Raw genomic sequence first — 27,100 nt, 5'->3', positions numbered from 1 at the left:
AGAGATGATGTTTCCTCTGTAGTCTATGGATTGTAGCAGACGGGACTTTGTTGTATTTGCATAGGGCGTGTGCAGCCTGCATGCTGAGAAATTGCAGACGCTACACTGGAGGAGAATTCCTAGAATGGCTTTCTACCCCTGACTTAACGTGATGATACTTTCCCAGTGTCGGGAGTGCCATCAAATACCTTTCCATACTGCGATGTCTCATTGATTTCATCTGTTTCTTGTCAGTTCTGTCTGGCAAAACAAATTTACCAGAAACGAGGAAGGGAGTGGGACCTTTTAAAACAAAGCATGGCATAAAGCAGAAAGAAGAGCAGAGAGGCAATGTGATATCAGACATTTAACCAGTCCAACCTCCTTCAGATCAGAGACAGCTGAGAGGCAATTTAATATCCGCATGGGCAGAGCTGAGTAGAGAAGGGTTGAGTACAGAGAACACTGGAGTTTTTTTCTGATTAGGTCTGCTTTTACTCTCTCTTCTTCTGTTCTGCCTCCCTCCACTCCGCTCCTTTCATATTTTCTCTTTTCTTTTTTGCTCTGTCGTGTTTTAGCTTGATGTCTTTGTAGCCATAGTAGAATAGAGAGGGGTTAAACTAAGATGGTGAACATTGTGAACTTTATACCTGATTTAAAACCAGCATGTTATATGATGAATAATGCTCTTCTAAAGTTTTACAAATATTTCATCTTCAATGCTTAAACATTCACAAAACAATAGAGCTGCACGATTTGGAGAAAAAGTCACATTGCGATTATTGTGGACAATATTGCGATTGCAATTCGATTATAATGGAACAAATGGTACTATGAGTCTGCTTGTTGAATTATCAAGGAATGTGTGAAATACTGACATTTTGAAATGTGTATTTCTCAACTTGAACAAAGTTAGACAAGAAACAATATTTATAACAATAACAAGTAAAATAGATGTAAAACAGAACAAGGGGAGCGTGTTGCTTTACGGAGGAGGCTCAATGTACATCTGTCTAATGCAGAGTCTCTATCCACAACCTGGAGGAGGAACTGTACATTAGTGTGTTATATAAAGAGTATAATGTTTAGTTAATAGTTAATTTAGGGCTGGGCGATATAGCCAAAAATGTTATCAAGATAAAAACATTTCATATCATTTGATATCGAATTATCACGATAAATGTCAAATCATTATTTCTTTCAAGTTTAAAGGCTGATTTTGCCTCTGAATGAAAATTGAAGGGCCACATGGTTAATTGTGTGGTTAAACTATACTTTATGGTCAGAATGTGACAAACACTTTCTGCCAAACAGTGGATCACTTCACAAATCTGAGGTGTGATAAAATCTTTTTTTCAAAAATACGATTAGTAACTCTTTTTCTGTCCCTTTGCCTCAACAAAATAAACCTTAATAGAAAAATGAAGTGCTAATTTGTTTGTGATTCTTGTAAATTTAAATCAAATATTTATTGACAATATATTGAACATTTGTTATTTTGTTACTCAAAATTATACTGCAATAATTATCATTATTGTTTTATTGCCCAACCCTAAGTTTACTGTTAGGATAACAATAATATATTAAATGGTACATTAATTAGAATTTCATATAATAGTATCCTTTGTTACCACTTGTTGAGTATTAAAACCAGTTAGCAGTTTCATTTTTGTGGGTTGTTTTTTAAAATTTGATCCGTGTGTAAGCAAAGGGCTCTACATAGGTCCCTAATTTGTTAATGCTAAGTACTAACTTGTCAATAATCATATTGTTCAACATTTAATGATTTGCTGTAGCACGTCAAACTTTTTTTAATGTCCCGCCCCATGACTGACAAGCACGTCGGCTCTGTGAAAAGTTCAACATGTTGAACAACAAAAGGCACCGATACAGCTAACTAGGGCTGAAACGATTCATCGATTAAATCAATAAAATCAATAAATAAAATGCATCGACACAAATTCTTTGCATCAATGCTTCATTTAATCCATTTAACTATACAGCAGAGTGTTTCGCACGGACATTTATTACTGTTGCACATCGCGCTTATGCTGTGAACACGACATGATTATAATGGAGCTGTTTGCAAAGTGGAGGAAGAGAGAGAAAATAGTGAGGGACAAAGAAGAAAGTGTCCAAAGTATGAGATTATTTCAAGCTAAAGAAAATAACAACTCTGTAATGTCACCGTCCGTCCACCGTAAAATGAAACTTTTGTTGCTTCGGCAACAGCGCGATGGCACCTGACCAGAAAGCAGCTGGTGTTCTGCCAGCGGACCACAGACAAGGTAACAGTAACAGCAACTTTAGCATTTAACTGAAATCGTGATTGATTGTTGAGTTGAAGGCTAGCCAAAGTAAGCCGCAGTCCTCAGCTGAAAATGTGCACACGTGCGTTTGTTGTTCTCCTTTTTGGGCTGTGAGTTGTAATCTCACATTCAGGAGTTAACTGGGTGTCGGGGAACTGCACCTTTTAACTCACCTCCAGCTCTCTCGCTCAGATGTTTCCGGTTACCTGCGTGTGCTAATCCATCCTTTCACCTATATTCTTTGTATTTATAATTGCCATCTTTATAATAACAAACAGCTGTTTCGTGTGCAGGATCGCTCATTTTCCATTTCCCGTTTCACATGTGTTTTCTTGACAAAACGTGGTTTGGAGACCAGCGTCGGGTGACACAGCTGCTGTCAGCTCCTGTAGTGTGTGTGTCCCTGTCACCGATCAGTCACATAGTGTGAACGCCACAACGACTTCAAGACTGCCGCCAAGCAAAAGTACTTCTTAAACGACGCATCGATACTAAAATCATCGTTAGCTGCAGCCCTACAGCTAACGTTAAATGGCCAGCGAGCCAAACACAAACCTTCCTTATCTTAGCGGCCATTTTCTCGGTGCTCCTGTGGCAAATCCAACTATGTTTTGAACGATTAGCAGCGGGGCGAGGAGGGGGTTACGTTGTCTTAAAAGTTACTCGCACACTGCTCATAAAACATTTTTCTCATTGCACATAGGCTTATCTGTTTTTAGAGGGCACATGCGAGCGCCCTGTGCAGACTGCAGCGCACACACGGAAGAGAGCGTCTCACACACTTTTACTGTTTTATTAAATCGCACACTTTTTGGTGTTATGTAATCGCACATGACGACATCGCGATTGTGATTGCGATTAGATTAATTGTGCAGCCCTACAAAACATTGCATTTGGTGAAATCAACAACCACCTCTTCTGGCTTGTCAAGACAACAATATATGGTTAACTGAATGCAATCCCGGGTCTTGTGATAAGAACATTGCCCTCTTTCAGATTCAGTTTTCAGTATAAAAACATTTAGTTATCCTGCCTAGGAACAAATCAAAGGTTATCACAGGACAAGTTTCTGCCACAGGCTTTCCAACGAGCGTGTACCGAAATTTTCCTATCTGTGCTCAACCCTTCTCTACTCAGCTTTGCTGAATAAGATAAACGTGTACCAAGTGATTTTCTTTTTTTAATTTTCAATTTGACTTTCAGTTTTTCACCTGTCTGTCGTTTGTTTCATAAAGCAATCCAGCAGATGAACAGTAAAGTGTAAAATGTATGGTAAAGCTAGCAATTTAGCATGATTAGTGGCCTAATTCAGTTTCTATTTATTTATATGGGGGGAGCAGCCCAACACAATAATCGCACAGAAATGCAAATCAACAGTAAAGGTGGTACTGGTACAGACATCAATGAATAATTTTTACTAATAATGAGAGTAATAATAATAATAATAGGACTAATAGTATTGGAACATGGGGGCAGCAGGAAGCGCGCAACCACAGATCCAGACTCCAGTAACCTGCAGAAAGCGACAGATGGAGAGAGGAGAGGCACAAAACTACGGGAAGGGGAAGAAGTCGACTTGCTGTATTAACATACATTAATGGGATAGGAATGCATACAGATGGAGAGGGCGAGGGGAGGAGAGAGGCTTTTAGTGTATCATGTGAAATCTCCCGGCAGTCTAGGCGTATAGCAGGATAACTAACGGATGGTTCGAGACTCACCTGAGTCTAGTGTCTGCCTATCAAACCCAAACTGGGAACTGATTCCACAGGAGAGAAGCTTGATTGCTGAAGGCTCTGGCTCCCATTCTGCTTTTGGAGACTCTAGGAACCACAAGCAACCCTGTATTCTGGGAGAGCAGTGTTCTTGTAATGTAATAATGTACTCTAAGCTCTTAAAGCTCTTAAGCACCATCTAAGATATGATGGTGACCAACCATTAAGGGCTTTGTAAATTAGCAGAAGGATTTTAAATTCTATTCTGGATTTTACAGTGAGCTGGAGCTGAGAAGCTAAAACTGGAGAAATATGATCTCTTTCCCTGGTTCTTGTCAGTACACGTGCTGCAGCATTCTGGATCACCTGAAGAGCCTTATTTGGACAGCCTAATAATAAGGAATTGCAATAATCCAGCCTAGAAGTAACAAATGTGTGGACTTGTATTTCCGCATCATTCTGAGACAGGATATGCCGTATTTTTGTAGAGTTACATAGGTGAAGGCTTTGTGGGCTGGATTTAGAATTGTGAAGTCATTTTGCTGTGCTAGAGCCAGGAAAACTCTCACACAAAAATTGCCAAGATATTGCAACAAGTGTGGATGAGATTGAATCATCTATACAGTTTGTTGGTTTTTACATTGAAATTGCCATTTTTCTTCATGACCTACGTTAAGTTACCGCAGCTGTCATGTCGATTGAAAATTATGTAGATGGGATGGGATTCATCAGTCATTACTTATAGGTTATGAGAAAAATAACCTTGCCTCCCAAAAAGGAAAAGGGGCAACATAAACATGTCAGGCTGATGGAGTTAAAAGGAAATAGCAATTCAGTCAGTTATTCAAGGTACTTATGACCTTTGATCTATGGAGACAAATCTAATAACAGTTCCCTTTATCGTCATTACTTGAAACTGCTCTGGACACTGGTCTGATTTATCAACTTAACAATTTATTAACAGCAATAATGTTATAAAATCACTACAATAATGATTTATTGATGTTTAAATGCCACATATGATCCATCCAATCCAAACAGCTCTGAAACAGATGTCTTCACACACTGTCATATTCATTCTAGTCCTGTCAATATAATTTATTCCCTTTTGTTTGTGCCACGGCCATTTTTTCTATAAGGATAAGGGATGAACTCGGTCAACTATTGAATTCAGTCAGTTAACAAACACTGAAAGGTCAGCGTTGTGGTGGAGTGGAGTCGAATGGCTGATTCATTCATGACGCGGCATCATGTGTCTCCACAACGGCGAGACTGAAGCTCACTCACTGGAGAAAAATAAGATCACTCCGTCAATGCTGTCAAACTCAGTGACTGACGTATGATTGGTTTTGACTATATATTGGTCCTCTAGTTTCATTTGTGTATTGTTAAATAACACAACAGGCTACATCATGTTTCACTGATGATGAGCACAAGAAGTTTGCTTTTGACACAATAACTTGCCCAAAACCTCAGAACTATATTTAAGTTAATAGCTGATATCTCACAAAAGTTTGTTTTGAGAAGGATTGCAAATATGTGTTCAGCCCCCTGTAGATGTGTTTTAAAATGAATGTTTCTATTTAACATAGTGATGTATAATTGTGTTTTTACTAGTGCTGGGCAACGATAAAAAATTTTAATCGCATGATTTTCTGCGATTAATCGCGTTGTTATGCGCAAAATTGAATAATGAATTCTAAAGTAGTGTATTGCGCACTTTTAATTTAAATGTAGGGAGGAGGGGGCGCCGCCGCCAAACAAAAGTACTTCTTAAACGATGCATCGATGAATGGATGAAATAATCTGTAGAAGCTTCAAGTACTAAAATCATTGTTAGCTGCAGCCCTACACATAACACACCTTAAACACGTGGATTCAGACTGTTAGACTATTGTGAAATGCCCATCACAATTTTTCACTGTCCAAGTTCAAGTCAATTTTATTTATCCAAAAACCCCAAATTTGCCTCAAGCGCTTTACAATCTACAGCATACAACATCCATTATCCTTATGGTGCTTTGAGACCAAAAGCGAAGCGAGCGTTCGGGGCGGTGAGTTTACATACAAAGTCAATGCAAAGACGCGTAGATCCGCGATTTCCTGTCGGGCGGTGTGAAGCGACGCGAAGGGGGTGGGGGCGGCGATGCGAAGGCAACGCGAAGGAATTCGCGTGAGTTGAATATTTTCAAGAGCGGGGGATTGAAAATCTGCAGGCCGGCTGAGAGCTGCTAAACGTGGGGCAGAGGAGCAGCGCTGCAACAATTGGACAAATAAACCCCCTTAGTCGGTAGGATTCTGTTCTGACAACTACGCCGTTTACTCGCGGGAGGAGCTCGGAATAAACTGCTTTTATTAAATTTGCTTTTTACTTTAGTTTTTGGGATTTCAACGTTGATTTATCTTCACTGGAGCTTCTCAGCAGCTAGCTTCCATGCACATCTGGTTCCAGTGTTGTTGTTAGCGTCGTTAGCTCTGTCGTACTATGACTTCATGTTTGTATAAAAATCGGACAAAACTGGACATTACTTGGAGAAAAGAAAGCGAAGAGGTTGAACTACCTGGTGAGTTCAGAAAACATGTGTATGTAACTTTATTCCAGCTATCATTGTACTTTACTGTGACCAAGTTAGCATAACATAGCCCTGATTGATCCAAACTCCATTCAGAAAACAACTCACGCAAGTAAAGCGTCGCGAGGCGAAAATTGGCGAAATCTCCCCTAAAAAACCACCTTAAACTGTGACAAAGTGGAAGAAACCTCAAGAAAGAAAGAAAAACAGAAGAGGGATTCCTCCCACAGGATGGTGATATTATGTCTTATTTGCTTTGACCAACAATCCAAAACTCCCAAATTATCTGTCTATATTTGGAAGACAAACAAAACACAGCTATTAATCATCAGAATTGTTGCTGGATAATTTTATGTTGATGGACTAATTGAGTAACCCATTAGATGACTAATTGTTGTAGCTCTTTTTTGAAGACGGAGAGAATGTGGAAACCAGATTATATTTTCCTGCATGATGTATTTAAAATATTTATGAGCGTTGGTCTTAGTGCAGGATTAGATTGTATTATTTATTCTGAGGCTGAAACAAGGACAATGCCAGTAGGTCATTTTCTTAACTCCTGCACAATATGTATGGTTACCATCATGCCCTGCTTAGTGACCCAGATCCTTCGTAATGAAAGCGTGTAGTGTACTCTGTCTCTGTCTCTCTGCTGCCATCCTTTCTCTCCCTCCCCCCCTCTTCATTTTTATGATATCACTCATTTGTTTGTGCTTTCAGCGGAGGGATATAATCTTCATCAAAGATTTGTGGTGTTGAGAAATTGTTTGTTGTAGGCTTTAGATGGACTAAATCTGACCAAAGATCTGACAAAATTTTAATATTGTAACGAAAGGAAAAAAAATGATTTTATGAGATGCTCCTTTTTAAGTGACCTCTTTTTGTGCGCATGTGAATGGAGATTTTGATACTTTCCTAATACATTAACTGCACATTGTTGAGGCTGGTAGCACCAAGTGAAAGATAACTTCTGTCTGTCCCACTGTGCACCAGGTTGTTTGTGGGAAATGAACTTGCCTATAGCAAGATGTGCTGGAGCCATGAGAGAGCTCTGAGGCTTCATACTATCAAGTGTAGCATGGCTAATGCATTTTTGATAACACTGGGAGGGCTGAGTTGTAGGTTAAAACGCAAGGGCCCGGGCCTCAAGAGACAGAGTGAAGAAGGGAAAAGAGAGATAGAAAGAGAGAGAGTTGCTCTGGCTGTGATCTTCATCCTGTAAAGATTTTGCCTTTCCACCCAGAGTCATTTTCTATATGATAACTTTGTCTGTTTTACTTTTTAGCTACTTTGTTACAGTCGAGATATTAAGGAATATTAGATATATAATGTTATATAAACATTTATGTTGTTTAAATCTGCAGTGACTACATCTTTTGGCCACTTGGAGGCAGTGGAAACAAGCTGGGAATATATCCCAACATATTATCACCTTTTCAATGTTATAAACTGTTTAGACATCAAGAAGATACCGAGCAACATTATCATTCATTTGGAGTCCAATATTTACTCTCCTTTTAAGCTCAGTTTTTAGCTTCCACCAACTCCAGAGGAAAATATCTGGCTTATTCAATATTATGTAGCTGCAGTACTGGAGGGACCCCCGCAATCCTGGGACCGCACTTCTAGGACTGTAGTTCTTTTGCGACAGCGCCATCTAGTGGAGTGGTGTGGGTAATGCACAGCAACACGAAGGAGGTTAACCCTGTCTGCTAGCACGTCGGCCCGTGAGGCCAATGTGTGCAGCTGGAGCATATAATCAATAACTTAAGTTTAGGCACACACTCGGTGATGGTTGTGGTAAGGATAGGCTTTGGGGGGCTGTTAAGACTAACATAGTTCACTATCTAGCTAGCAAGCTGGCAGTATCAAAGAAATGCAGTTCCAGTCCTAGGATTGCAGTCCTGAAACTGCAGCCTCCGGTACTGCAGCTACATACTACTCGGCTACTAAATGCTCTATAATGTTCACCAGCTAGTTGCTAACTGTGTCTGTCTGGTGTTTGGTGCTGGGCAGGTGCACAGTGGATTTTTAGAGCGTTTTCATTGAAAGAAGCTAATCACTGTGGCTGAAAATAACGTTATTAGAGTGATAATGATAATAATAATAATAATAATAATAATAATAATGATAATAATAATAGTAATAATAATAATAAAGTATTTCTGATTCTGATAAGAGCGAACCAAAAAACACTAAAAGGACAGGACAAAAAACAATGAGAACAACAAGGATTTTACAATCACTATAAAGCAAAATATACACTTATTTGCTTTCTGGCAGGGAGTTAGATGAGAAGACTGATACCACTCTCATGTCTGCACATTTAGTATGAAGCTACAGCCAGTAGTCGGTTAGCTTAGCTTAGTACTTAAAGGGTAAAAACAGGGAACCACTAGACTGGCGCTGTCAAACTGTAAAAATCTGCCTACCAGCGCCTCTAAAGCTCATCAATTAACATGTTTTATCCCATTTGTTTAATATGTATAAAAAACAGTGTGATAGCGACATTTCTGAGTTTTCACTGAAATGCTGGACATTTCTTTTTCTGTATGAGCAGTTACCAGGCAACCAGAGGAGACTCAAGGAAGTTGCTGTGCCTGGCTGACTCCATCTTTAACTGACAGACATCAGAGATGTTGGGGTCAGGCAGAGTTTGATGATAATTCTTTGTAGGTTGATCACTAGCCACATATTTCACAGATAAGTGGTCCTATGGGTCATTGTTGGTATAAAACTATTGATTAAAGCTGCTTTAATGACTGAAGAAAGGTAATACAAATGGTCAGAAATAGTTCTCAGAACTGTAAGACAAAGTCAAACTTCATACAGGACTGAACGTAGGAGTCATTTATCTTCCACATCAGTTTGTAAAGATGGGTATATACAATTAATAAAACAAGGCTTGCAGCCTGAGGGCTGAGCTGGGAACATCTGCTAAAAACACATAGACTTGAGAATAAGGATGTAGCAGGGTGTATATATGTGTATGTGTAGTGGAGAAGCATCTCTCAGTGCTGCTGGGAAAAGACGACCTTCTGCTCTGTTGCATTAAACCTTATTATAAATGATCAATGGTGATGTCACTGACAGAAATCATAGCCTGTGTACAGTCTCATATTCTTAGTTTATTTTGCGAGCTCAGCTGTTGGATGCCAAATGGATAGATATACAGTATGTGGAGGAGTGGGCCCCAGGCAATACAACTGTATTACTTCATATGCAAACAACCCATTTTCAGTGCATCTCTCTGCAGATTGATGTTGTCAGTTTTTGCATCTTCACCTGATTCACAGCTCTCACTCATCCTTATGCTCCACTGCCCATCCTTCCATCTCTTTTTGATCTTCTGCCATGTGCTTCAGCAGGATGACCTGCATTAAGTCACGTGTGTCCTTGCATGTCTGCCCTGCTGAGGTGCCCTTGAGCATGACACTGATCTCCTAACAGCTCCTGTGGTGGGGTTCTATATCCTACCCTAAAATAAAACTAAAACTTCCTTTCAGAAATTGTTAAAGGATCACACTTTTTTCCACATAGACCACCTGTAAAGGTAATTCAGTGTTGAAATGGATTAGTGCTGGATGGTGTGTTGCTGTAAGACTCACCTCGTACTGTAGGAAGGCGGCAAGGAGGAGTGAGAACAGGCAAAAACTGTAGTAACGGAAACAGTGGGAGAATGTGTGTTAAAATTGGAACACACCCTTTATCAATATGTTGATGCAAAGATCATAACTGCAGTAAAAAGCAGTCATAGTGCCATTTGCAGCTTTATTTAATGATAGATGCCAGTCCTTTTGCACAGGCTGTGAAAGTTCCCAACAAATGCAGTGACGCTTTCATATATTAAAGATGATAAAACTAAAGGCAAATAAAAATCCATTGTTGTTGCTAGTAACATAGCTGGCCTGTAGACCAAGAGTTTAATTTCCTTTTTCAAAACTACTCTGATGCTTCTGGAGTGCACTGCTGGCAGCAGAGTTGTAGCATTGCTAACAGCAATGAAATAGAATAGAATAGAATAAAGTTTATTGCCATTTGCACGGGTACGTTGCAGTACAAGTACATTGGAATTCTTGTGGGTCTCTCAGAGTCATCTTTAAAAGAACTTTAAAAAACAAAAACAAAGGTAAAAGTACATATATAAATTAAATATATATATATATATATATATATATATAAGGTATATACATGTGTACACATACTTGTAAATACTTATTGCATGTTGTATATTGCACATATTAGAGGTGAATTCATAATATTGCACATTGTGTGTATATGGGATCAGGTAGTGGTCAGTAAGGAGTGAGGTATTTCTTTCCCTCCTTAATGTCCTGTGCCACGAGCCTGACAGTGGCTGGGAAGAAGCTTTTGTGGAAGCGGACTTTGTGAGTGCTGATGCTCACGGGCCTGCGCTGTCTCAGGTTGTAGCCTGAGTCCCCCCACTTAAACAGAGCGTGAACTGGGTGATTTTTGTCCCTGAGGATGCCCTGTGCTCTTCTCCTGCAGCGCTGAATGTATGTAGAATAGACATAGTAATGTCACTGTATCACTGCAGTAGATAATGTTGCTACTTTAATTTAGTATTTTCCAGTTTAGCAATTTTGATAATTGATTAATTGTTTATGTAATTTTTTCAAACAAAAATACCAAAAAGTCTCTTTTCAGCTTCTCAGTTGTGAATATGTGCTGACTTCTGAACTACCATTTCTCACCATTTTATGGCATTTTATAGATTAAACAGTAAATTAAGAAAATAATAAAAAGATTAATTGCTGACACTCAAGTTTATTATATGGAGACCAGCTAGTAGGACAGCTATCATATACAATACAATGTTTCTCTTACGTGTTTCCTTACTCCTGCTATATTACAGTCCACAGTTAAATGTTAGAGCATTTTAGATTTTGTTCTTCTTGATAATTAATAAGAACATCCTGAGTATAGATACATGATTTATTTATTCAGCAGTAGCTGATTTTCAGATACACAAAGTAACGACACCCACGAAACAAACACAGTTTAGACTGCACAAGGATGCACATCTCACATTTCTCGTCGAAATGTTTGATGCATTTTTGAATATTTGAAAAGTCCGGTTGATTGGTTTAACATGAGAGGTGAAGTGGCACTGCAGAGTGAAAGTAGAGAAACAGACAAATGTCTATATGGTATGAAAAGGGAAGAGTATAGAAATCTCTTCATTTGCACTTAAAGATTCCTCGACCTCGCTGACATTTACAAAATCTGAGCTTCGCTGTACACTGACTGGACTGAACAGGGAAACCTGTGACTAAAAGGTTGCCGGTTAAAATTCTCCAGGTTTGCTTTTGATCCTGTGGCCCAGCATATACTGTAGCTGAAGCTGAACTTAACCTACAAATGTTCCAGTGGAACTGACCAGTGGTTAACAATGCAGGATGAAAAGTGTCCAGAGCAACTCTGCACTTAATGCTATAAATGTTAAATAAAACCCGGTGACCACTGGAACAGACAGGGATTATTGTTATTTATTACTATAAATGTGGACTTTGTGATCTCTAATCCGAAGCTTTACGGTCCAAGAAACAGGCCGGAGAAGTTGTTTTTAGGATGAAATCATTGACGTCACTGTGTGTAACAAGACGTGATTTTAGTTTTGTTTTGAGACGTTCCATCACATTTAAAGTCCCCACTTCAGTCACAGACCATCTCTCCTTCCAGCATATGCTTGGCATAGACTCGATGAATTATGTACCCTCACAAATTACCAGTCTGGCCACCCGTCTGGCAACTAATTAAAATTTTAAGATACAGATGTTGTAGACATTCTGCGAGCTTTAGCTGGCACTTCATCTAAACGTACTTTTTGATGTGTGTGTGTGTGTGTGTGTGCATGCGTGTTAAGTCTTAAAGGGAGGCATCCATTACTGCTATGTGACAGCACCACAAGTTATTGAACTAGTACAATATCTTATAGAGTTGCTTTAAAGCCTGCAAATGTTCACGTGCACACAGAAGTGTTTAAGCTTACCCTGCATATGGCAACTTGATGTCTTGATTTGACTGATTGCTCTTTGTGACAGACTGGTTTGAACATACATACGCGTATGTAAATGCGTTATATCCTTCTAGTTAATCTTACATCCGTGTTCTTGTGTACCCTCAGTGCTAAAATGAAAATTTGACTCAGGGCTGGAATTCATATATGGTACAGTATTATTTGGATCTATGAGACTCACATCTGTAACTGTGTACATGAACAGCTCTCGAGCAAAGCCAGAAACCACAGTACCACAACTAAGTCCTGCGGTGTTATTAAAATGTAAATTTCAGAGCTGCACCTTAAAGGATGAACATGGCAAAAAAAAGAAAAGTTTAACACTCAGAAGAGAACTTGTTATTCTTAAATTAAGAGATATCACTAATGACTATGAAAAAGCTAATTTGCATATCGAGGACTTATACTGTGGTGATTTGATATAAAACACATTTATATTAAAAATTTCATCAAAGGCATAATTTTTGAGTTAACATATTTATATTGTTATCAAGCAGTTTAAAAGTAAGAAATAAGAAACCATATTAAATAATAAGGTAAGACTTATAACACGACAGCTCATGTTTGCTGGTTGTCATATTAATGGGACACACTGTCACTTTTAAAGGTCCTCACAGTCATGTGAGATGAAGTGATAGAGAGATTTGTCACTGTAAACAGAGCTAAAAGAAACCTGGGTCACCTAGTTAGAATCACACTGTACAGTTCGCTACTTGGCTTACTGTTTTTTCTCGTGAATAGGGGAGGCTAGCTGTTACATGATAGTGGATTTCAGGTCTCAAATATAAATTTTTATCGCCATAATTATCCTATTTATACTTGATTTTCTAATCCATAAAAATAACTTTCAACCTATGATTGGCAAGTTCTAGGACTATGGCTATTACATTCAACATAATGTCTTTTCAGTACTGAAAACCAGAAAGACAAGATGCATAGAATTGAATGAGTGAAGTGAGAGTAAAGGTTAAAGTTTACAAAATGCAATCACACACAGTTACCAGAGCCCAAAGTGATGTATTCAAATGATTTAGTACAAACCCCCAAAGATATTCAAATTGCAATGATACCAAACAGATCAAAGCATGAAATACTCATATTTGAGAAGCTGCTACCAGCAAATTCTTTATGCAGTATGTATAAAAAACCTAAAATTGTTGTTGATTGCATGTTGCTTTTCAGCTAATCAATTAATTCACTGGGCTAATAAAGTCCGTACCGATTCCATCTTGAGGCTGAGTGCAGCATGTCGTCCCTTCTCTCTTTCCCACATTTCCCGTCTCTCTCTGCAGCTGTTCTATCTAATGAAGTAAAAAAGTTCAAAAATATAATTATAACAAAACAACACGTATAAAAAATGATTTACCGTGTTAGTTGCTCTTGTATTAGGTGATTGGCAGTAGTTGCTTCATTGCTTCCCAATCACTGACTGTCTGGCTACCCGCTGATTAGTTGCATCCATTCATATTCATGTATGTTTACAACGCGATCATTTTAACATGACACTTTACATGATTACTATCTTACTTAATAGCTATCAATTCCTCATTGGCAAATGTATAGCAATAGTTTGAGATATGACAGCTTGGGAAATTTTAACACTGCAATTTGTTGTTTTTACTCTTTTGTTGTTATTGTATGGATTAAACAAATGAGATACAATGCGTTAATTAGGGTGCTTTAGATATACTGGTATGTGGATCTAAATGTCTTTATGCTAAGCTAGGCTAACTGTCATATTTACCATACAGACGTAAAAGTGGTATCAATCTTCTCGTCTGACTCTCGCCAAGATAGCAAGTTTTTGGTTTTCCAAAATGTTCCCAAAACTGTTCCTTCAATGACCTTTTTTACTTTCCAAGTGTGTAATTTAAATTAATCTTAATGCATTTTTTTGTAATAGTTGTTTTTCAATTTATTTGGTACTGAATGGCATTCTAAACGATGTTGCCTTGAGGAGCCAGCCGCACCTCTTGATCCCGTAAGCTCACTTTGACTACGTCCTCTTTCACAATTTCTTCTCTGCAGTATTATAATTACAACCACAACCAATTGAATTGTTAACCTCTGTGACGGAGGCTGCGCTTTCTTGCAGCTTTACACAGAGATCAGTAAACCCACTACTCTCCATGGAAGGGGAAAAACTGAAATCCTTACAAATTAGGATTGGGATGTACAACTGGTTTTATGTTGATGAAGCTATAAACTTATCTTGTTGTAACTTACAACTGCTCATTGTTATGATGATGATGATGATGGATCATTTCTACATGACATGTGGACGGTCTAGTCTTTGGTCTGCTCATTTAGAAACAACCTTTAAACTTAATGGATTCCTCACATATTTTCAGCATTTCTCTGTGGGTTCCTTGGCAGACGCGATATTACCGGGGACTGTTGAAATTTATTGCTGCTGTTAAAATGGGAGGGATCCTTGAATAAACTGGTTACATAAAAGGTCTATTTCTCTCTGTCACTGTGGCCATCTCTGACTTTTCATTTCTCTGTCCTTGGTCTTTCTCTCAATGAAATAGCTTTATAGACTCATGCCTGGCTTTGTGGTTCCTCCCGAGGTACCATTTACATATTAAGTTGAAAGTGAACACTCTGCACCGCCGTGTATACAATCCCTGTGAGATGTTCCAGAGAGACAAAAAAAATAAAGGGATACAAGAACAAGAGAGCAAGTGAAAGACAGAGATTTCCTCTGTACTGTTTTATCATCTTTTGTTTTGGTCTGCTGACCTTTTTCAAGACAAAACAAATAAAATCCCAAGATAGTTCTTGTTGTCTTGAGAAAACTCAGTTGAGGAAATGTCAGCAAATAAAGAGGTTGGGGTACAGATGGATTTAGCTCTCATGGGCTTTGTCTTTGGTACCTCACATGAGTAAAAACAATGACATGTGTTGTATCTATATTGTAAGTTCTGAGCAGCTGGTCATCCGGGGATAAATAGGTTCTCAGTCTTGTCAGTGGATTTATTTCTTCTGTTTTTCTGCTGCTGATTTTTAGTAGTGCCACACACTACGCTATCACATGGTTCAACACCTGTTGGACACGGGGGGCAACCTGCTTTGTAGTTGAAGCAGAAAATAGGCAAGACTCTTCTGTCAGTCTTACTGATTATCTATTTGATTGCCACACCATATTTTTCCAGAAATCACCCCTGATACATCACATGCCAGCCTGTTTAGTCACTGAAGAGCAGCGCAGCTAGGAAATAAATCCTGACCTGCACTAGCAGTGACTTGCCGTGCGGTGTCCGGGTCAGCAGAAATCTATCTCATTAACTAGCAAGTTACACACACACACAGACACACACCCTTTGAGGTTCAGTTTTGGCAGTCTCGACTTTGCTGTCCAAAGACAAAAGACAGACACAGCGCGAGGCAGCTAACTTTCTGGACAGAAACACAATGGCTTATTAGATGTTTTCAGCTATCTTGCCCTCGTCACTGTTTTGTCTGAAGTTGTTTCATGGTTTCCTTATATACAGTTCATTGATCAGTCATGATCTTTTTAAAATACTTTTACCCAACATGTTTCCATGTTGGTTAAAAGTATTTTTTATGTATATAAATCACTACAAATACAAATCATCATACAACAATACAATACAATAACCCACTTTTTTTGGATTTTTCTTTAGCAAATGCATTTTTCATGTGGAAAAAATTCCAATGTAATTTTTTAAATACAAAGCAGCAAATTCTCTAATCTTTAAATTCAAATGTAATACTTAAATCTCTTACATCTCTTAATATACAGAAATAGACCTTTTTAAGATCCTTTTTGGTAACCAGAACAGTTGCTATATCGCTCTTATTAAAGCCACCAGACTCCCTTGACAAAAATTGTAATTTTACCTCTGTGATCTACCACTGCTTCGATTGGTTAGTGTGCATAATTGTGGGACTTTGGTGTTTTTAACCATTTAAAACACACAATAACACAAACAGGTAAAATTACTGTTTTTATCAATAGAGTCTGGTGGTTTTGAAGAGAGCGATATAGTGACTGTTTCTAGTTAAACAAGAAGGATCTTACTCTTTAAAAAAGGGTACATCTCTGTAGGGATCCTTTCCACAATGTTTTCAGAAACTTGCAATAACAATCTGAGCCTGTCAGTGGCAAAAACAAGCACTTTAATGGACTTACTTTGACAGTGCGCATTACGTTGCAGCCTGCAGCACCGTGTTGCTGCTGCGACTGCCACATGCTTGCTCATTACTGTACCAGTTTCAGAAAATGTTGTTCCAGTTAGTCACATAGACACAGAGACATTGGAAAATAAGGTCCGGGTTGGAAAAAAAAACACCCTTTAAGACACCACCATGATGAAAGTGAGCTAGCGAAAAACATTTTAATCGACTATGATTGAAGCTCACACTTAGATTTTACATTTAAATCAGAAGCTATCTGATTAAAGAATAAATAAAGGGAGTTATGACATTTAATGTCAACTTTTGGTAGTTTAGAGTATTAAATTAAATAAGAATTATGGTTTGATACCAAACTCTATTTACCAAACAGTAGTTTACAAAACATTTAGGCCAGGTCAAAGTATCGGATGACCAGAAATAGAATCAAACACTTAAAAGTAAGTAGTCTGAAATAAAGACAGAACAAGCTTATGTGTCTTCCTCCCATCAAGGATGAGAATCTGGCTGGTGGAACAGCAAATTTCCAGATATGCTAAATATTTTGCAAATATCTAGCATCTGCCAAGTTTACAGGATTTTCCCAGAGGATATCTATGATGATAAGTACCATTGTTAAAAAATCTGAGCTTCCACATGCATGAGACATCCGTCCTTTTCCAAATACCGGCATCAGTATTTCAACATTTATCACCCCCTCCCTTTCTTTCTCTCTGACTCAGTTGGTTTTTCATCGGAAAGTCAGTTGGTTTTTCATCGGAAAGTCTGGGTCGGTCAGGGTTTTTATCATCTACTTCAACCTCATCTTCGTCTTTCCCCTCATTGATTGGAAAAGCCATAAACCTACAACAAGCATAGCCTGTGGGAAAACTCTAAGTGCCCCCCCCCTCCTTCTCTCCTTTGCTCATATGTTGACTGCGCTGTGTATTCCCCACTTGCCGTCTCATAAATGCTTTTTAAACCACTTGACTGGAAAATTGACTTGGCATGTCGATTCCAGTCAAAGCTGATTGTTTGTCTGCGTCTGTAGATGCTTTTGTTGTTGAATCTGTTTATGTCAAATTCTCATGTGTACTTTTTTTCTATTGAGAGTCCACTTCTAAATTTGTTTCACCTCTATTCAACCAGGCATGTCAAATAAGAACAAGGTCACTGAATACTCTTAAATTGCCAAAGGAAGATCAATGATGTTCTGTTTGATTTTATACAACGAATGTCTTGAATGAAAATGCACAGCTATGATTAATGGCACTTCACCTGCATTGGTCTCAACAATCAGTCAAAACAATAAGACTGTTTAACAGCACACAGCCATACTTTTGGGTAATTAAATTGCCCTTTTCTTTCATATTCCTGCAGGTGCCTGGGACTGGTTTAAGCCAACCAACTCTGCAAGTCTGACCGGCCTGATGCCACAAGAAGCGGACATCTTGACTGAAACGTCAGCTGACCCTTTACTCTACATTGATGAATGTTTGTTGGCAGCTTTAGTTGTGCTCTATCACTAATTAATTGGAGGTTTTAAGTGTTAGTCGTTGGACATTTTGGACTGGTTTTTAACCTATCGATACCACATAGCTGCGGCAGCACCTTGACTCTGGAATAGTGACCAACTCATATCATCACATTCCTATATCAGCAGAAATCGGTGCCTTAGATTGCACTAAACTTATCATTAGTACTTATTTGCTATGTCTAAAGTTAAGTACATTAATGAATAAGCAATAATCAAGGTTCATCTCATCCCGGGACATTTTAGTGCTTTTGTCATGCAGGGAATCTGTGGATGCACAAGAAACAAGCTGGCAACTCAGACTTTAGGCGTAGCGGACTGTGTAGCATGCCTGTCCTGCTCATTAATGACCCCATGACCTCTGCAGAAGTCAGATAGTCGGTGTGAGCTAACCACATGTCCTTATCAGAGATCTAATAGCCGCTGTATTACCCACATGGCCATCCAGATGAGCGCATGCCTGTAGCCGCGCCAGCGTTGTCGTGGCTGGCCGTCGCCGGACGGTCATCTTCCTCGGCCATGACCCGGCTGATGTTGGGCCGGACTCTGGAGCGCATCTGTAAAGGTGTCCTGCTGCTCTGCCTGCTCCACTTCCTCATCATGATGATCCTGTACTTTGATGTCTACTCGCAGCGCTTTGACCTCTTCAGCCGCTTCAACAACGGCCGCAATGGATCCAGGAATAATGTCAGCGGAGCAGCAGGGAATGGACATCATTATTACTATTACAATCTTTCCAGGCCCAACGCAACGTTAGCAAGCTATCTGGCCACAGGAGAGCAGCTGATGCCAAGTGTGCAGCCCGAGACCAACCAGACACCTTCTCCCAAACCGCTGCCGCCGTGCCCTGAGAACCCACCCGGCCTTGGTGAGTGATTATGTCATAGGGTACTCCTGCGCATGTGACCACCATTTCCTGTTAAAATGACTCGCATATCAAATTAATTCAGTTTATGAAAGGTTTTGTATTTGCAAGATGTTTAAAATGTCTGCATCATGAAAATCAAGATATTAAAACCCATAAAGGTTATGTCACTCAGTCAGTAGATGATAGGGTACATTACCCGCCACAGTTTACCAAACTGTCGTGACCCCAGGTGTCTATGCATCTATGAGAGTGACAGACTGAAGACAGAAACACTGAAAATGGATCCGTGCGCTTCGGTTTTGTTTGTTGACATGGCCTTCTTTCTGGTTATGGGATTAGTTGACTGGGCAGTGTGCCGATTTTACTTCATCCAGTCTGACCCTGCCCCACAGCCAGCAAGCTAACGCTAGCTAGCCAGCAGTCTGCAGATATCGGGTTGGTGTCTTGTTGAAACAGAAATGGCTGGAGCAGATGTGAAGCAGTCTTCTCTGCTTTATTTGTGCTGGCACTGATTATTAAAGTGGATATCTTTGCTCTGCACTCAGAGTCCACATCTGCATGGAGAACATGTTAAATGCTTGCAAGTGGGGCAGGTCTTTCAGTATTCTTGCTCAGCAGTCTTGCTCATAAAGTCAACATGATGCATTTATCATGTTTGCATTTTGCAGCAAAACATAAATTAAAACTGGATTTTTGCTCATGTTTCCTAGCCCTATGATGTCTATAAACAAACAACACAGTATCCCTGCTTCTATTCTGTGCTGTAAAGTCCCAATATGGCTTAGAAAGTCATATATTTTAAGTTTTTGATCTGCATGAGTGGGCTTGAAATATGACTTTTCTATTTTAATCACTTTCTATCTTGCTTAATCACCTTTTTTGATGATCTACTTGCTCGATTTGTTTGTCCAGTCAGATTGTATGTGTTGTTCCGGCCTGGACGTACTGTACCTCTGATAACAGAGGATATGCACGTCATTGATTTGTGTAATGAATAGGAGAGATGAGACCGTCATTGGAGCTCGAAGCTGGAGGGTACTATTATATGTTCAGTGAATAAATGCATCTCCAATCTTATTCCAATTAGTGAGAGAGCAAGTATAGCCATAATTTTGTTTTTCCGGGTCAGCCTGCAACATAAAATGGATTTAATGTCAATGATTTACACTGTGGTATTTCAGCCTTATAGACTCGCAGTGGATCTATTAGCAGAGATTCATGCTGTCAGACACACATGCCTAGAGAAACACACACACACACACACACACACACACACACACACCAGCACAGGTACATTTCAGAGCTTTAAGAATATTTGTTTTGTGTTTTTATTTCTTAAAAGAACATAGAAGTTGAAATAACTAAATGAATTAAGATGCTTAGCGCAATTAAAGGAAGGCTGCCGTTGTAGGCGTCTTGTGTATAAACTGTAATGTTTAAGTTTTGCACACTACATTTTGAAGTAGTGACAGTGGTTGGAAGTGTTTTTTCCAAAAGTTATTTATTCATTGTTTTACAGTTTGTAATAATCTGCATTGTCTGCATGAGCACACGCAATGCTTGAAAAACATACATCAATTTAAGTAGGAATTTAAGAAAAGTGAAAAAAAGGCTGAAGTGTTCTGCAATTTAATTTTTCTTTTACTACAAATCCCATAATCCTCTTGGTGTATTCAGGGAAAAAAATCCATATATCATCACTATAAATGCGCCATAGCATTGTAAAGAGTCTGGACTTTTTTTTCTTGATAAAAATTGCCTTCATCAGCGAAAAGCTTTCTTATTAACGTGCGATGCCATTACACACACACACAAACACAAACAAAAACAAATACATTTTTTGGTAGAGACACACCATACATATCTTGGGGGAAAAGGTGGAACAATATTTGATATGCGTACAGTTCCCCTGCACACTGGTAAACACGTATACACACACACCCCCACACACACCTCATCAGTATCCATCCACCCAACAAATCAGAGGTTGATTGAGTCACTCTAAGCCTCGGGTTTACTAAATCTATAATTACATAGTGGACACAAACTCTATCTCTCTCTCACACACACACATATCATCTCTCTCTCCTGCTCTCTGTCATGAATACTCAGATAATAAAGCTCAGGGAGGAGAAACTAACCCCTGCTGTCTTTATTTCACATTAGCCTGAGTAGCTTTGACCGGCTATCTCTGATCAACTGATCCTGATACCAGTGAGGCAAAAAATATCTTCTTTTATTCAGGTTTAAAGGAATAGTTTGACAATATAGGAAATACACTATATAAACACCACTATCATCCACTATATGTTTGTTTAAATATGAAGCAGTCAGGAGCCAGTTAGCTTAGCTTAGCATGAAAATCACAACTTGTTGTTATCTTGCCCGTTAATCGAAAGGTCGGCAGTTCAATCCGCGGCACCTCCAGGCTGCATGTCGAAGGGCAAGTACCTTGGGCAAGATACTGAACCCCGAATTGCCCCTGGCGGTTGTTCCGCCAGTGAATGAATGTGTGTGAATGTTAGTTCCTGTTTGAGCACTTAGGCTCAGTCGATGGGCTCAGTGTGTGAATGTGAGTGAATGGTGAATGCAGATGTAGTGTAAAAGCGCTTTGAGTGGTCAAAAAGACTAGAAAGGCGCTATACAAATACGGAGCATGCATACCAGTCTTCTGTAGTCTGGTTGAACCCCCCTGGTGCGGTTCTTTTGGGTTGGTGTGAACACCAGACTCGAACTACGCCAAACAACTGCTCTCTGGTCAGACTCTAATTGGAAGCTGGGTCTTGGACTGCTGTGGAGCATATCATTTCACCATCATTCATCCCAGTAACAGGAAGTGTACTATTTTGTGTGTCATTTCATTTGTTAAAAAAACGTTTTCAGTTAGTTTCCAGTTCAAGCTAAGCCAACTGGCTGCTGACTGTTACTTCATATTTAATATACAGACATGAGAGGTAGAAATGTATATTTCCCAAGATGTCAACCTACAAAGAACTTAAAACCACCTTGAATTAGGTTTTGGATCTTGATTTTGCATGTGAGATCATGAGATCTAGCTGGATGCAAACCAGGGATGTTGTGGTTCATGGTTTTTGTAGTTTAGCTGTCAATAATCCATAATAAACAGTGAGAGAAAAGCTTTCAGGCACTGGTTATGTCACACATATTCTCTCTCAGGTGCTCTGAAGCTTAATGAGTAAAAGCAAATAAATAAACCTTCTGTTCAATTTTTACAATTGGTTTTTTGTGATTTCACCCATTGGCAGGTTCTCTATCTGGGGGTTGTTCCCCTTTTCTTGCTTTGCTCTCTTTATCTTCTTAGAGAGCTTGGACTGGGTTGTGAACCATTGATACTGCCGACCTAAAAGCTTGGGCTTGTGAGATTTAGCTTTACAAATAAACCTGATTTGATTTGACATGAATATTTGATAATATATGGATTTCTTTCTTTCTTTCTTTCTTTCTTTATTCCAATCATTAATGAAGGAACTATTTTTTGTTACTAATATAGAGCAAAATAATGCTGCATGTATTTGTTATAACATATTTTTATTCCTTTTGTCAGTTGACTTTCAGCAGCACTTTGCTGATGAAATGAAAATATGTTTCTTATTTTCTCCCACCTGTTCCATCTGTAAATGAGATTTGTAAACTTAATCCCTCGCGAGCACCATTGTGGCAGTGTCAACATTTCTCTCTCTCTCTCTCTCTTTTTTTTTTTTACTGATTGCTTTTTTCATTTAATAATGAGGTTTGTAACGTGCTTTGAAATTGGGAGTGTGAGATAAAGCTGTCAGGTTGATTTGTCTGAAGCTGAGGTTCGCTGATTCCATTATTTGGCCTGGAATTGGCTGTCACTGACTCTGGATTTGGCATTCATACCAGGCACAGGTGTACTCTTGTAGCTTATCTCTGCCTTTTCTCTGTGATGGAGTGGCTGCCTGGGGGCTGTAATGAGCAGGAAGGCAGAGAAAGACTGAGCGAGTCTGTTTTTCAGTCACAGGTGCAGGGAAAGAGAGCGAGCGAGAGAGATCTAATGGATGATGGTATGATGGTTGGTATGAAGTGAGACAGACAGAGAGGCGGGGTGGAGTGAAGGAAGGAACAGCAGGTGGAGAGGTGAGGGGGTGTTGAGGGAAAAGGGGGAAACCTCAGATAGAGGTATAGACACACACACACACACACACAGAAAGAGAGAGAGGGAGAAACAAACAAACAGGCCCTTGGCTGTCCCAGAACACCAGCTGACAGGTGCTGCCTGTATGAGTGGCTAGCATCCACAGTTTATATCCTGGCTGTATGTGTGTGTGTGTGTGTGTGTGTGTGTGTGTGTTTGTGCGTGCATGCGTGCGCGCTTGTGTGTGTGTTAGTGTGAACTGGCATGTGGGATATGCAAATCAGCTGTTCATCAAAAAATTTAACTAAGGCATTGACAAGTAATGCCAAAAGAAATGTTCTTCTTTGCTGTTGAAAAGCCGCGTCATTTCTTAGAAAATCTGGAATATAAATCATAAAGTGCAAACATATTAATTCTGTTGTTTCAGCCCTGTCTCCTTAGAAGTACCTCTACATACTACTAATCCGGTTGCCCAATACCCAGTGGTGACAAACGTAGTTAGCTGCCAAAAAGTGAATATTTGCTGGGATTCTATGTCTTCTGTGAAAATAAGATAAATATCTTTTGGTTGTGGACGCAGTTTTAAATATGTCAGTTTGGAGGATTTTCAGTGTTCTTTGTCAATAGTGCATGTTTTGTTTTTACGGTTTTATGTTACGATGTATTTATCTCATTCATGCCTGCTTTCTATTTCTAGAGATATTAGAGACATGTCAGTATAAACTTCTCGAGCAAACCTGAAAAGTGTTGCAATCAAGATTAGTTGCTGGTTGAAGACTTTTTCCTGTTCTTCGTGCCACTGAGTGCCTATATTTGTGGACATATTTAATTTTCTGTCTTTTCTGCATTCAAACCCCCCCCCCCTTTTCCCTTTAGAACTGACCTGTTCTTCACGACTACCTATGAATTGTTTGATGTGATATTGCATCTAGTCTACAGTGGACGGTGATACAAGCTTTAATGTGTTTGGTTTTAATCTGTGAGTATTTAATAAGCAATTTTCTACTTGTCGCCAGTGTATGCTCAGACAGTGTGTGTGTGTGTGTGTGTGTGTGTGTGTGTGTGTGTGTGTGTGAATTTTCTCAAGCCTGGACCCCATTATTTATTCTTGCCATTAATCAGTTCTTCCTGCACACAACATATGTGGGTGCTTGAGTACACACACACACATACACACACACACACATACACACGCACCACACACACCCACACATACGGCTCAGTGGGAGGTTAAAAGCTATTTTCTAGGCCTTGTTGTAATTGGATCCTCTACAGGGGTTTCCCAATCAAATGTAATTAGCAAGAATTAACTGTCCTCTTAGATCGTATAAAACTACGGATGCTAGACTCAGAGCAGGATGCACCTGAGCCGTCCTCAATCCAGCATGACTGAACAGAAACACTAAACTTTTTCAATACTTTAACTACAACAACAAATATTTCACAGTGCTTGTCTTCGTGCCTAAATGTAGGGAAAATAACATAGCAACTCCGGTCTTTCTCAGGTAATGGTCGGTGCATTACAGATGCTGGACAGATGGCTGCTGTTGCATTCAGTAAACATGAGTATCATTAGCTTTCTGTGTAGGAGTAACGTTCTTTTCCTTTTTTCCCCTTTCTCCCTCCAGTTCTGTTTGTTTCATTTAAAGCTTGTCTTTACTACAAATGGTAAAATGTTACATTTGCTCTTATTTTATTTGTCAAAGCAGTGTTTGACAAATAAATCACTGGCGGGGGGAAAGGAGGCGGGGGAGCTGTCGACTTCAACAGGTATAATGCCGAATTTTGCGTGCCTGCTGAAAATTGCATGCACCTACAAATTCTGCTTTTAAATGCTATAATATTCTTTGTGGTATCAATAGTGGTCAATAGTGATAAATGATCAGTATATCTTTTACGAACGTTAAGAATCGTTAATATTTTATTACACTTAGTAAAAGTACCATTCCTTGAGATTCAGCAAAAACATGTGGTGATAACCGCGTTTAAACAATGTGAACCGCAAAGTATCTGAAAATCACCACCTTAAGACCTCGTGGGAGCAAGGTGGCAGCGGGCGCTGAGTCTCCGGCTGCACAAAGGTGGAACCACCTTTGCCCTGATCTCACTCTAGAGGTATCATCTTGTCTGCTCTTATCTCATTCATTCAAGCACTGCCCAAAGCATGTGACACTTGAGGGTTGAGACAATGATTGACTACCTAATTGGAAGCTTTGCCTCGAAGCTATAGAAAAAAAATCTTTTGAGATGTATTTAAACTTTAAACAGTAAAACATTATTTAGTAGCACATTACAGTAATTTATGTGTACATTATTCAGTAATGAGTTGCAGAAATTATTACAGTTTGAAGTTCAGTTATTAGATCACAGTAATTCTTCATTACTTTGACATTTTGGGGGCTCAGCTTGTTTGCTGTCTGATCCAGGGCACAAATAGTGAGACATTTGTTACATTTTTTTCAAGTAATGTGCCCAACACTGATAAACAACATTCTTAAAAACATGCACATATACACATTCGAGCACATTTGTAATTGCACACATGTACATAGAGTTTGTAGACACTTCCACATACATTTGTACATTTTGTAGGCCACTTTTCCACTTTTGGATGAGAGAGGTGTAGTCTTGTTTTATTCATAGCCACAGAGTAATTTGAATGGAACGCCATGTCCCTTGTAACCCTGAACTTTTACATGTGTGTCCCTTGAGGGGGCAACCATCAGGAGAGCCTGAACCATTTCACCCTCCCTCCTGGCAGCATGTGCGAATACTGTTAAAACCTACTTCAACAGCCAGGTCGAGTCCAGGGTGGCCCTTATCTTTTTAGACCTTCACCTTCTTGAGCCTTAAGATTTGCAATCAGCAGTTTGTTGGGCTGTCCGTTATTGTATCACAAGTAAAAAGTAAACCGAGATTGTGGTTGGACAGCAGATTTTATGCTTTCATATGTAATTACAAATGGGCCCTTTTAGAAACAGTTGGTGGTTTATTTTGAAAAGGTATTTCATCTAAAACTACTAACAAGGAATCACCGAAACACAGATGTGTGTAACACTGCAGAACTTTGTATTGATTTCTTTCCTGTAAATTATAGTTCCTACAAAGAGAGAGAATATCTTTGTCAATACTGAACATGAGTTGAATTATATTCATGCGCTTGCCTCGGTGCTGTGACTTTGAGCAGGAGTGAGTTCAGTGTAATGTCAAGATGCATGATTGCTTTTGGTATGAACATGCAACCAGAGGTAATTAGTAGTAAACAAAGGTAATATTAAGTGACACTTTGTTGCCTTTTAGTTCTGGTGTGTTTCACATTTACGCTAACAAATCGAGAGGTTCAAACATGAAGTCTCATGGACTGAGGGGTAACTCCTTCGTGCGATCATGCATCATTGTGGATAAGACTACAGTGAGTTATGCAGCGTTTTACTGCACCTTTTGTTTTTATTCATCTTTTCTGGTGTTACAAGGAGCAAAATAACAAATAATTGATTACGAGCATAATTAGTTGAGACTGCAAATTGAACTTGTAACCAGTAGAAACAGGGCAAAAAAACACTATAGAGGCTTGTTTGCTTTTTAAAAACCATCATCAAGATCTTTCCCTTACTTTAACCATACTGTAATTGCCATCCGAAGATGTTGTAGAAAGCAAGAATTCGGAAAACACTGGCACTGGACTTGAAAAAAACATTGTCACTGAATGTAATCAGAGGTGTTACCATATCTAGGTTTTTGGGGGGATAGTGTAAAAAGAGTGATATTATACAGACAAGGCGGATAATTACTGTGTGGTTGGTATGTTTAAAAAGACATGGTAGG

The 27,100-nt window shown here is 39.2% G+C and overlaps 1 protein-coding gene across 1 annotated transcript in view; it reads left to right on the top strand.

Annotated features, from left to right (window-relative positions):
* b4galt2 (UDP-Gal:betaGlcNAc beta 1,4- galactosyltransferase, polypeptide 2) overlaps positions 1-27,100 on the top strand; it is a 187,187-nt gene that overhangs the window by 4,909 nt on the left and 155,178 nt on the right. The window contains exon 2 of the mRNA XM_038717739.1: positions 18,137-19,158. Within this exon, the coding sequence (XP_038573667.1) occupies positions 18,747-19,158 (412 nt within the window). The 5' untranslated portion in view covers positions 18,137-18,746. The remainder of the gene's footprint in view (positions 1-18,136; positions 19,159-27,100) is intronic.

This window comes from Micropterus salmoides, unplaced genomic scaffold (assembly GCF_014851395.1).
Source record: "Micropterus salmoides isolate LMB-PRFRI ecotype aquatic unplaced genomic scaffold, ASM1485139v1 Ms_hic_scaffold_14, whole genome shotgun sequence".
In the NCBI taxonomy this organism is placed as follows: Eukaryota; Metazoa; Chordata; class Actinopteri; order Centrarchiformes; family Centrarchidae; genus Micropterus; species Micropterus salmoides.
This window is presented reverse-complemented; position numbering and strand designations above follow the sequence as displayed.